Genomic DNA, 12,834 nt, shown 5'->3' on the forward strand with positions numbered 1-12,834 from the left:
ATGCACTGGGTTAAAACAACCCAATCAATGGGTTAAACAATATGTTCACTGGTTTAAAAACAATCTGTTCACTGGGTTAAAACAACCCCATTACCGGGTTAAAACAATCTGTTCATCAGGTTAAAACAACCCCATTACCGGGTTAAAACAATCTGTTCACCGGGTTAAAACAACCCAAGCACTGGGTTAAAACAACCCCATTACCGGGTTAAAACAATCTGTTCACCGGGTTAAAACAACCCATGCACTGGGTTAAAACAACCCAATCACCGGGTTAAAACAATCTGTTCACCGGGTTAAAACAACCCATGCACTGGGTTAAAACAACCCGATCACCGGGTTAAAACAATCTGTTCATCAGGTTAAAACAACCCAATCACCGGGTTAAAACAATCTGTTCATCAGGGGCACGTTCAACGCTCAAACCGGTGCGCAACGTTTTGCTACGGTTTCCGGTTGAACGTCATGTTTCCTGGAAACGGTGCGCACCGGTGTGCAACGGGTTTGAGATGCGTTTGATCTCGTTTGGTGGGTGTGTCAAAAATGTCAGCCCAATCAGCAGCAACATGTATATAAACCACGCGGTATTAAAGAGACAGCTCACACAATGGAAGTAAAGTTGTTTAATGTGTCTGCTGTAGAAGACATGATTGTCGTAAGAGTTTTATTTAGCCTATATATATATATATATATATATATATATAATCAACATTATGATGTATTTATTTATATCTTTAGCTTAATTGCAGGGCAAGTTTATTTATATACCAAATTTCATATATGGTAATTAAGTGCTTGACATAAAGTGAGAAAGAAAATACAAGCTATTAAAAAAGTAAGAACTAGAAATAAAATGATTTAAGTTAGAATTGATTACCAGGAGATGAAAAAGGTTCATTAAATGGGATTGGGATGTTGTCTTTTATTCTGGACGGCAAGGGCAGTGATTGCATGTATTTGAAGTATTAAACACGTATTTATATCGATTTCATCAGGCTCCGAAAATTCCACAAAAAGAACACAAAGAATGGCCTTCTCGGCTGCCATAGTTACAACTCTTGCGTCAACAGAACAGGGTGTTCAACGCAGCACTGTTTCCGTTTAAAAAACGTTTTGCAACGTTTTGTCGGGGCTGAACGCAGCCCAGGTAAAAACAACCCCATTACCGGGTTAAAACAATCTGTTCAATGGATTAAACAATATGTTCACTGGTTTAAAACAATCTGTTCATCAGGTTAAAACAACCCAATTTCTGGGTTTGGCCATTTTCAACCCAACTTTGGTTGTTTTTAACCCAGCATTTTTTAAGAGTGTAATAATAATAAATTTTTGACATATTTACGATAGGCCATGTACAACATATCTTCATGGAACATGATCTTTACTTAATATCCTAATGATTTTTGGCATAAAAGAAAAATCGATCATTTTGACCCATACAATGCATTGTTGGCCTGAGCAACTTAAGACACATATTAACCTTCATGAGTATTTAGAACTTTATTTTTCTTTTGACTTCTCAAAAACTGACATTTTAAGTAATCAGAATTCTTTCATTGTTTTGAGTTTTATGAACTTGGACCGAAACTTGTCTGGGATTTCTATTTCCCAGCATGCTTTGCCATGCCACTCAAAAGGGATAGCAAATGGCAAAATTAAGTGTTAAATTATGTTTTTTTTTGTTGTGCAAGATTAATGTTAAGTGGGAGATTTAGTAGTGCTTAATGCTTTGTTATGCTAGTTTAGAAGAGTTTCTGTTATGTTGCCGTCCTCATTCAGCAAGTGCTATGCTAATGCTATCAAAGCATTGTGTAACCAATTAGCAAGGTGGCATCTATTGAATTTACACCAAAGTTTCCACTACTGAAAATGTGAGATTGCATGATATTTTTAAGTTAAATGCATGAGTTAGCTGACTCAAATATTTCAAGTTCAGAGAAATTAAAATATGTTTTTGTGTTTTGCCAACTTATTCGGGTTTACAGTGTAGTTGTGTCGTTCTTTCCTCATTCACTCTCTTTGGCTATCCTTCCTGTTTCTCCTCTTTTGTTCTTTATATCTTTGAAGCAAACCACAAACCCATTAAGAGACTGCCTGACTTCCCCTTTGTCAACACATTTGCATTTTCGCTTTTATAGAAAGTGACTAATGCATGCATGTGCTGCAAGACATGATTTTGAAGGTTGCACAAAAAATTATTTTTTAACTTGTTGGATCAAAGTAACAAAATTATACTGAAAACAATTAAGTGGTAGATCAAAGTAAAACTATTACACTGAGGAAAAATTAAGTGGTGGATCAAAGTAGAAACATTTACTAGAAATGGGATTTGTATAAAGTCAAGCTTACAAACACAAAGCTGGAGCAGCCAGAGAAAAACTAATGTTAAAAAGTAAAGGGTCAAAGCCCAACTAAAGCAAACACTGATCACCATCATGGTGACTTGAAGCGAAAAACATTCAAAGCATCGACATCTAAACTTCTGTGAACTCTCAATAAGAACTTTTGTAGACGTATATGACAGAAATAAAGCCAAACTTTTGGTTGAAAGAGTATTTTTCATTTCAATTGACTGTAGAAATGTGATTAAACTAGGGCTGTCAAAATGAACACGTTAATAGCACGTTAACGCAAATTCATTTTAACGGCACTAATTTTATTAACACGCGATTAACGCAACGCACATTTTCTGTTTGATCTGTGGCCTAAGCCGTAGTTGGAGAAATTGAGAGCAGCCATAGACGTAAAAGGATGCAGCAGCAAACAGAAATAGGGAAAGAAAAGGGTTAATGTATTATGCCCTTTATTTCTATTTTTAAAATGAGAGAAATCACTGCTTATTCAAAATTTTCAAGCTTAGGCTTAAGAGACATGAACAAGTACTTTGAAAAACATCTATGACCTGTGATACATGTCTAGTCTTCATGCTCTGTCGAGTATGGTTTCACTAATAATAAACATACATTTGCATAAAGCATGCATATTTGTCCATACCCATGTTGATTAGAGTATTAAAAACTCTAAAGATACATTTAGAACTGATAAAGTTACGATTAATCGTGAGTTAACTCACGACAATCATGCGATTAATCGCGATTAAATATTTTGATCGGTTGACAGCCCTAGATTAAACCGATTGCAAGTCATTTTTTTACTTTGATCCAATGAGATATTAGTGAATAACAGTGAATCAGTAATAAATGGTGCATAAATGGCATAAATGTAAGTCTGTTCCTCACCCAAAACTATCCTAATACACACTGCTGGACCGCTGTTATGATATTTGTTTAGTCTCCCTTTTTGGAGATTAACATTAAAAATCACTGATCACTTTCCCGGAATGAACTCCCCAAAATATCTCCTAAGTAATATATTTTAAATTTCTGGTCAACTATTCTTCAAAGAGTTGTTGATGCACACAGTAGAAAAGCTGCACATCTAGAAAAACTGGCATTATATGCACTTTATTGTTATGAAAATGCCTCAATGCAGGGAGCTCTTCAAACAAAGAACATTAACCAACAGGTTTTAACATATGCTAATGAGTTCACATCCCAGAGGAATGACAGGAACCTGATAATAATGACCACCACATGTGTGACCCTGGAGCCCAAAACCAGTCACAAGGGTCCATTTGTTTACATTTAGATTTATATACTTATAAGCTTTCAATTGATGTATGTTTTGTTAGGATGGGATAATATTTGGCCGAGATACAACTATTTAAAAGTGCTCTTTTTTTGATCGCCTTTTTTTCGTATCATATATTTTAGTAATTATCATAAATTAGGTATCGTTTGAAAGCTTACGAACTCAAAATTCATCCCGTTAAAACCGTTTTGAAATCAGACGTCGTGTTACCATGGAAACGGTACTCTAAATTCTTCTAGCGGGCTCCTCCCCTAGTGGGCGGCGTCATGTTTACGTATTACAAAATGTTTTTAAAATCTTTTCCAATCTTGACAAAACACATATCGTCGAAAGGTCTGAGTCTCAAGGTTCCATATTTGGTGACTGTTTTGTGATGGAAGGGATATTCGGACAGAAATTTACAGGAAACTGCATCTAAAAAACAATGTGGATGACACTCGGTGGCTATTTTTGGTACAGCGCCTAAACAGAATCTCATGGGAACTTCAATTTTTGTGATGTCAACTTCAAATTTGTAAAACAACTTGGTTAGACATATAGCTTTGATGTCATAGTAATTTTAGAGTAATTTTTTTTTTGTAAAATATATATTTTATATAAAATACAAATATTTATTACAGTATTTTTCATTTACAGTAAATTTAACTTTTTCATACTTTCATATTTTGAAATGCTTTCACTTCAGCAATAATCTGCTTTAAAACAAGACCAAACGTATGCCTATATTGCAAAGCATTCATGAATTGATTATGAATTTATTCTCATAACAGGTGACAGTTAAGAGTTAAGGGGTTCAAATTGTCCAAATAAACACCTTAGCAATGCATATCACTACTAATAATACCTTTTTGATATATTTACGGTAGGAAATTGACCAAATATCTTCATGGAGCATGATCTTAATATCCTAATGATTTTTGGCATAGAAGAAAAATGGATCATTTTGACAGGTCACATATTGGGTGTTTTTGTCCCGATTAAACATAAACTTGTAAAGTGTTCACAGATCATGTAAACAGACAGATCTGGGCATATTGTGTTGGCTACATTAGCTCCAAACAGGTTCAACAGGTAGATTTACCTTGCTCTGTCGTCAGATCTCGACCATTTGGGGTCCGAAGTGCTTTTGAGCCTCAGGTGCTGGTCTTCATCCGGGTCCTCTGAGGCGACTACCACCCTTTTAGCGAAGATCTTCTCACTGTGAGACACTTTGATACTCCTGCGTTTGGACTCGGCGCTCTCCGTCATTCTCACCACAGGTTCCTCGTCCATGTCTGAATCCGCGAGGGCCGGATTTGCTGAGCTCTGTGAATCAGCTGCGTCCCGGCTCGGGTCCGCTTCCAGCCATTCTGCTCGGACCTCGTCCTCACGGCTACCTGAGTTCGGCGCTTCTGCTCCGGAGCATTCCTGAACGCTGGTTTCCGCCTCCTCAAAAGCTGAGTCGGCACATGCTTTCTGTGGGCTGGTTGCCAAACTGGTTGTTGCAGGACTGGTTGGGGATCTGGGCTCAGACCCGCCCACATCTCCATGAGAGCTCCGCCTCCTCCTTCCAGATCTCCTCCGTCCCATTTGCTCGGTCTTATCCTGATCAGAGAAGTCAGGTGTGGATCTCCTTCTGTTTACAAAGCACACCTGGGTTTCCCACGTCCCGTCTTCCCCCTCACGGCCTCCTCTCAGATGTTTGGCATTCCGGCTCGGGGAAGGGCTTTTCTCTGCTTGAGCGGTTTCACCTACTGCAGGACTATCTCTCTCATGTGCACCAGCAGTTGGGCGGCTGGTTTCTCTGTGGTCCTCGTCAGACGCCTCCTCTCGCTGTGTTTGGGAGGTGGGCTCATCTCCGCTCAGAACCGGGCCGCCCCAACCCCACGACAGCCAGCTCCCGATGCGACTGAACACCCCTGGGCTGCGCTCCTGTGGACTCTCAGCCTACAAACACACAAGCACATCATGAGGGATTGATCTGTCACACACTTGCAGTCCTTTCAGAAAAAAAAAATCAGCTTTTTTTTGTGATTGTTGCGGGCAAAAATCCTTGATTATGCGGCACGTTTTCTTAAAAAATGCGATGGAAAATGCGGGATATTTATGCAATTTTATCTTTTATTTTTATGTTTTATTAGTGCAATCTCTTAAAGGGTTAGTTCACCCAAAAATGAAAATTCTGTCATTAATGACTGACCCTCATGGACGCCCGTAAGACCTCCGTTCATCTTCAGACACAAATGAAGATATTTTAGTGTAAATCTGATCCTCCATTGGCTCAACTTTACACTCTCAAGACCCTTAAAAGACACTTAAGACTAAAGTTACAAAGTCCATCTCACTACAGTGGCTCTACAATAACTTTATGAATCGGTGAGAATAGTTTTTGTGCTAAAACCTAAATAACGACTTATAGTGATGACGATTTCAAAACACGGCATCATGAAGCAGCGGCTCGGAGCGTTATGAATCAGCGAGTCGATTCATGATTCGGATCGCGTGTCAAACTGCTGAAATATGTGACTTTGGCGATCCAAACCACTGAATCAACTCACTGATTCATAACGCTCCGAACCGCTGAATCGACTCACCGCTCCAAACCACTGAATCAACTCACTGATTCATAACGCTCCGAACCGCTGAATCGACTCACTGATACATAACGCTCCGAACCGCTGAATCGACTCACTGATTCATAACGCTCCAAACCGCTGAATCGACTCACTGATACATAACGCTCCAAACCGCTGAATCGACTCACTGATTCATAACGCTCCAAACCGCTGAATCGACTCGCTGATTCATAACGCTCCAAACCGCTGAATCGACTCACTGATACATAACGCTCCAAACCGCTGAATCGACTCACTGATTCATAACGCTCCAAACCGCTGAATCGACTCACTGATTAATAACATTCTGAACCACTGAATCGACTCACTGATTCATAACGCTCCAAACCACTGAATCGACTCACTGATTCATAACGCTCCGAACCGCTGAATTGACTCACTGATTCATAACGCTCCAAACCGCTGAATCGACTCACTGATTCATAACGCTCCAAACCGCTGAATCGACTCACTGATTCATAACACTCCGAACCGCTGAATCGACTCACTGATTCATAACGCTCCAAACCACTGAATCGACTCACTGATTCATAACACTCCGAACCGCTGAATCGACTCACTGATTCATAACGCTTCGAAGCTTCATGAAGCTACAAACACACAAGCACATCATGAGGGATTTATCTGTCACACACTTGCAGTCCTTCCAGAAAAAAATCTTCTTTTTTTTGTGTGATTGTTGCGGGCAAAAATCCTTGGTTATGCGGCACGTTTTCTTAAAAAATGCGATGGAAAATGCAGGATATTTATGCAATTTTACGCAATAAAATTGCGGGAACTCGCAAAAACTGCACTACATAAAAAAAAGCACTACATCACAGAAAGTGCTGGGAATATTTAAGTTCTCATCTTGTTTTCTTGAAGACCTTAATAAACACACGGCTCAAATTTACAAAACATTGAGTCAAACAAGTTCTGTAGCTTTACAAAAGGAATATGCTACAACTTCTGAAAAAAATAATAAATAACTTCCAGAGGTAGCTACACAAAACAGACATTTGAGTGCTTCCAGTGCACAAAGTGCGATCTCTTAAAGGGTTAGTTCATCCAAAAATGAAAATTCTGTCATTAATGACTGACCCTCATGGACGCCCGTCAGACCTCCGTTCATCTTCAGACACAAATGAAGATATTTTAGTGTAAATCTGATGCTCTGAAAGGCCTCCATTGGCTCAACTTTACACTCTCAAGACCCTTAAAAGACACTAAAGACTAAAGTTACAAAGTCCATCTCACTACAGCGGCTCTACAATAACTTTATGAAGACGAGAATAGTTTTTGTGCTAAAACCTAAATAACGACTAATATAGTGATGACGATTAAAAAAAAACAGCATCATGAAGCTTCGAAGCGTTATAAATCACCGAGTCGAATCATGATTCGGATTGCGTGTGTCAAACTGCTGAAATACGTGACTTTGGCGATCTAAACCACTGAATCAACTCACTGATTCATAACACTCCGAACCGCTGAATCGACTCACTGATTCATAACGCTCCAAACCGCTGAATCGACTCACTGATTAATAACGCTCCAAACCGCTGAATCGACTCACTGATTCATAACGCTCCAAACCGCTGAATCGACTCACTGATTCATACCGCTCCAAACCACTGAATCGACTCACTGATTCATAACGCTCCAAACCGCTGAATCGACTCACTGATTCATAACGCTCCAAACCGCTGAATCGACTCACCGCTCCAAACCGCTGAATCGACTCACTGATTCATAACGCTCCAAACCGCTGAATCGACTCACTGATTCATAATGCTCCAAACCGCTGAATCGACTCACTGATTCATAACGCTCCAAACTGCTGAATCGACTCACCGCTCCAAACCGCTGAATCGACTCACTGATTAATAACGCTCCAAACCGCTGAATCGACTCACTGATTCATAACGCTCCAAACCGCTGAATCGACTCACTGATTCATACCGCTCCAAACCACTGAATCGACTCACTGATTCATAACGCTCCAAACCGCTGAATCGACTCACTGATTCATAACGCTCCAAACCGCTGAATCGACTCACCGCTCCAAACCGCTGAATCGACTCACTGATTAATAACACTCTGAACCACTGAATCGACTCACTGATTCATAACGCTCCAAACCACTGAATCGACTCACTGATTCATAACGCTCCAAACCACTGAATCGACTCACTGATTCATAACGCTCCAAACCGCTGAATCGACTCACTGATTCATACCGCTCCAAACCACTGAATCGACTCACTGATTCATAACGCTCCAAACCGCTGAATCGACTCGCTGATTCATAACGCTCCAAACCGCTGAATCGACTCGCTGATTCATAACGCTCCAAACCGCTGAATCGACTCACTGATTCATAACGCTCCAAACCGCTGAATCGACTCGCTGATTCACTATAATTATTCGCTATAATAATTATTCGCTATAATTATTCGGGGGGGGGGACTCGACCCCCTCAATGTCTATAGTGGTTACAGCCCTGGGCTGGAGCAGCGTGTTGTGATTGGTCATTGGGAAATGTCCCGCCCCTTACCATAACCGGCAGTTTCAACACACTACTAACTAACTCAAGCAGGCCCCGCCCCTTTATTCTGCGCATTGATTATTTAAAAGTGCACTGTGTAATATTTATGAGGATATATTGACAGAACTGCGATATAATATTCATAACTGGTGTATAAAGATGCGTTTATTACTTTAGAATGAGCCGATTCTATCCACACACACCGCGGGTTCAATGAAGCCGCCATTTTGTGCCATGTTTCTACGGTGGCCCTAAACGGACAAACTTCTCTACAGAGCGCTAGCTACTCTCTGCTGTCTCACATGACGACATTTTGTGTGGGCCACCGTAGCTTCTTCGAAAGGGAGGGGGGGTGCAATTCACAACCTCACCACTAGATGCCGCTAAAACTTACACACTGCACCTTTAAATTGAGGATTATTGTGACGCGTTGGTTCCTGGAAGAAAACTCAAAACTAAAATGGAGGCGCTTGGAACTTTGCAGAATTCAATTTGTAAAGCTGGCAAACATGCGCACGGGATCATTTCGCGCTACAGGCAAAACAAGTGAAAAATGTTAGTCGATTTTTTGAGGTTTTCACAAAAATGAGTTAATTTAGCCGTCGTCTAGAGATCCCAATGCTCCAAATAGCAATTAAACATCTAGACTGGGAAAAATTACTCTTAAAAAAAAAATCTACATTTTCAAGAAATAAATCTATGTTTGGTACTTTACTTAATATTTTGAGCAACTTGTAGTAAACGCATGTTTTTTTTTACAATTAAATGGTGTGTGTATTATCTTGAGTAATGTTTTAGATGTGAGATACTTTTTAAGTAAAATTTATTTAAAGGACTTTATTGGATTTGGTTGTTGCAAAAACACAAATGTTCATGAGAGACGGCATTTTGATTGGTGACAGGACTGAATGTGCACTGCTGGCAACACAACGACACTAAAACAGGTAAGAATGACATTAAATATGAATTGTTTAATGGCTTGATGCTTTAAATATAGACAGATATGCAATGATAAAGCTAAATGTTTGAATTATTGACTTGGCTAGCGATTTCTCTGATAAATTGTTGAATAAAGTTGTTATTTTTGTTTGTTTTGGCACATAAAGTGTGTTCCCATCGCTTCATAAAATCAATGTTGAACCACTGGAGTCACATGGACTATTTTAACAATATCTTTCCAACCTTTAGGGCCTTTAAAGTGTTCATTACACTGCTGTTGTGAATGGAGGGCTCAGAGAGCTCTTGGGTTTCATCTGAAGATGAGCGAAGGTTTGGAACGACATGAGGACAAGGAACTTTCATTTTTGGGTGAACTAACCCTTTAAATTGGTGTTCACTTTTCTCAGTGATTCATTTTTATCCGCTGATGTAATATCAGTGGCGCCACCAGGGGGTGGCCAGGGGTGGCCGTGGCCACCCCTGGCCGACTCCTGGCCACCCCACTGGCCACCCCATGGCCAGTATAAATTTTAGTAGCATCAGTTATGCATTTCATCCCTAATGCACAGCCAGGCAGGCAAGCCGCTCTAGACCTTCGATCACACACCGCCCGCCCCGCCCCTCCCCCGATGCCGCTGTTGCGCGCTCACACAGCAACAGTACAGGTCAGCGCGTGCCCGTCAGTCAACAGTTTCAAAAGAAGTAAGACGAAGAAGACTACCGTAAATAAGTCAAAAAATATTCTTTAGTAAAAGAAGACGGGGAATTATGTGTCGTGACGTGCTTTTTAAGTGCCAAATGGTTACAGTATACTGTTACAGCAGCTTTTTGATGTGTCTTTGACACGTTTTGACAAGAGTTAACGTTACCTAGCTAACGTCGTTAGCTGGTGCAAGTTATATCAATTTTCAGACAATAAAGAGAAAGTCCACAGACATCTCTTCTTATTTTAAGAAGAAAAGTACAGAAGGAGGAGTGAAAGAGATGGCAGGGGAGCAAGAGAAGCTTAGTAATAGTGAGGATGAGGAGGAGGATGCTTTTATTTGTATCTGCCAGTATCTGCTTTTCCCCAGTAACTGTTTTGTTTGCAATAAATGTACACCTTATGCCAAATATAATTGCAAAATAAAACAGAATTGTTGTGCAACTCAAAATGTTAACTGTACTGTTATTAGTCTATGCACATTATATAATTAGTAACATTAAATATAACACAATAAACCAAAGTATATCAGTAGGAGTTTCCTAAAGTCTTTCTGATAGTTTTCTACAGGCCGGTTTACTACACCAGTAGAATACAATTCTGAAATTATGGTTTCTAGTTTTGGTGTGCCACCCCAAGATTTTAAGTGGCCCCATCTGGCCACCCCTATGAAAAATTTCTGGAGGCGCCACTGTGTAATATATAATGTTCTCAGAACGTTCTGTCAAGGTTCTCTCAACGTTATAAACAAACGTTCTTCCAGTAACGTTAATAGAACGTTTGTTCAAAGTTATCTGGTCTTTAATAATGTTCTCATAACGTTCTGACAAGGTTCTCTCAATGTTATGAGCAAACGTTCATCCTGAAACGTTAACAGAACGTTCGTTCAACGTTGTCTGGTCTTTAATAATGTTCTCAGAACGTTCTGTCAAGGTTCTCTCAATGTTATGATCAAACGTTCTTCCTGTAGAATAAATAGAACGCTCGTTCAAAGTTATCTGGTCTTTGATAATGTTCTCAGAACGTTTCAGAACAAAATGGAACGTTTTTCCTTTAGTTCCTCTATCATTTTTTAAAAATGTAACTTGTTTCAGAACATTCCAAGAACACTCAAAAGCAACATTCCAAAAATATTTGAAGAATGGTCAAATAGAATGTTCCCGTAATGTTCACACAACCAAGAAAAGGCGTTTTTACAGCATTTAAAAACAGGGAACAGTCAGAAATAACGTTTTTGTAACTTCATGGGAACATCATTAAAATTTGGAGAAATCGATGAAAAATAAGAAATAATAAAGAAACGGTGAAAATGTTAATATTGATTATCAAATATCAATGAATGGAATCTCACACAGTCACTCAGAACTCTTGATCTAGAGAAACTTACTGTCCGGATCGGCGGCGCGCGAAACACCCGGAGAAGCGCGTCTTTCGTCCCGCCAGCGAGACTCGTGAAGTGAGCCAGCCCTGCGGCTCAACGAATCCAGATCGACGAAAGCGATTACAAATCCCGATCAATAAAAGGAACGCTCGAGCGGATCGTTAATTATTAGTGAGCTGCGGGACGCGCGCACAGAGACGCGCTGCCGTGACGCGGAGGGAGGCAGAGCTGGATTGGGTTTCAGAGGATCAGATGAACCCAATCCGACACAATGAACAAGAGAACGTTCAGAAAACACTTTAGGTTCCCAACCTCCCAAAGTCAGCGATGCGCACAGCCGCTGTCATATCGATTTATTCTGATTACGCGCTTTTCATTACTACCTTTAATGCATAACACAAGGTTTTCTAAGCCAGAACTGTTTCACAAAGCACTTTGATGGTTCTTAAGATAGATCCAGCTAGCGATTGAACGGTTCAGTTTAGTTAGTAAACACCCCCAAAAATCCATTATTTACATAATGAACCGTTCTGCCACAAAAAGAAACTCACTGCAAATGTCTGGCAAAGTTAGTTATGGTTACAAAACCTTGAGAGAACGTTATTAAAATACTGTAACATTAATGGGGGAATGTTCCACCATCCCAAAGCATAATGTCATTTTACTGCATAATGAATATCATTAAATATTTAATACGCCTCTGATAATAGTAATAATATGCATCCCCAAAGCCCTGTAGGATAAATGCAGACAGACTCACAGAGTTGAGCGTGTGTGTGATGAATCATATCTGATGCCGGAGTGTCGCGTAAAGAAAGAGAAAGCTCAAGACTGCGCTAATTATTTACCTGCTCGCATGCGCGTCACACCCACACCTGTCCCGCTCATGCACAGACGTGTTCAGACGGATACACACTCTCTCAACCGATTCTGACCATGCAGGCGAGTGTGTAAACAATGCCAGCTTACCATGATCCGGCGTTCCGGACGGTGTCGGGTCTGAGGGTCTGTCTGGTTC

At 40.2% G+C, this 12,834-nt stretch overlaps 1 protein-coding gene across 1 annotated transcript in view; it reads right to left on the reverse strand.

The window, feature by feature from the left end:
* crybg1b (crystallin beta-gamma domain containing 1b) overlaps positions 1-12,626 on the reverse strand; it is a 56,957-nt gene extending 44,331 nt beyond the window's left edge. The window contains exons 1-2 of the mRNA XM_079817006.1: positions 12,577-12,626; positions 4,733-5,577 (exon numbers count right to left, since the gene is read on the reverse strand). Of these exons, the coding sequence (XP_079673132.1) occupies positions 4,733-5,220 (488 nt within the window). The 5' untranslated portion in view covers positions 5,221-5,577; positions 12,577-12,626. The remainder of the gene's footprint in view (positions 1-4,732; positions 5,578-12,576) is intronic.
* Between the last annotated feature and the right edge of the window lie 208 nt (positions 12,627-12,834).

The sequence above is a fragment of the Gobio gobio genome (assembly GCF_949357685.1).
Source record: "Gobio gobio genome assembly, chromosome: 5".
In the NCBI taxonomy this organism is placed as follows: domain Eukaryota; kingdom Metazoa; phylum Chordata; class Actinopteri; order Cypriniformes; family Gobionidae; genus Gobio; species Gobio gobio.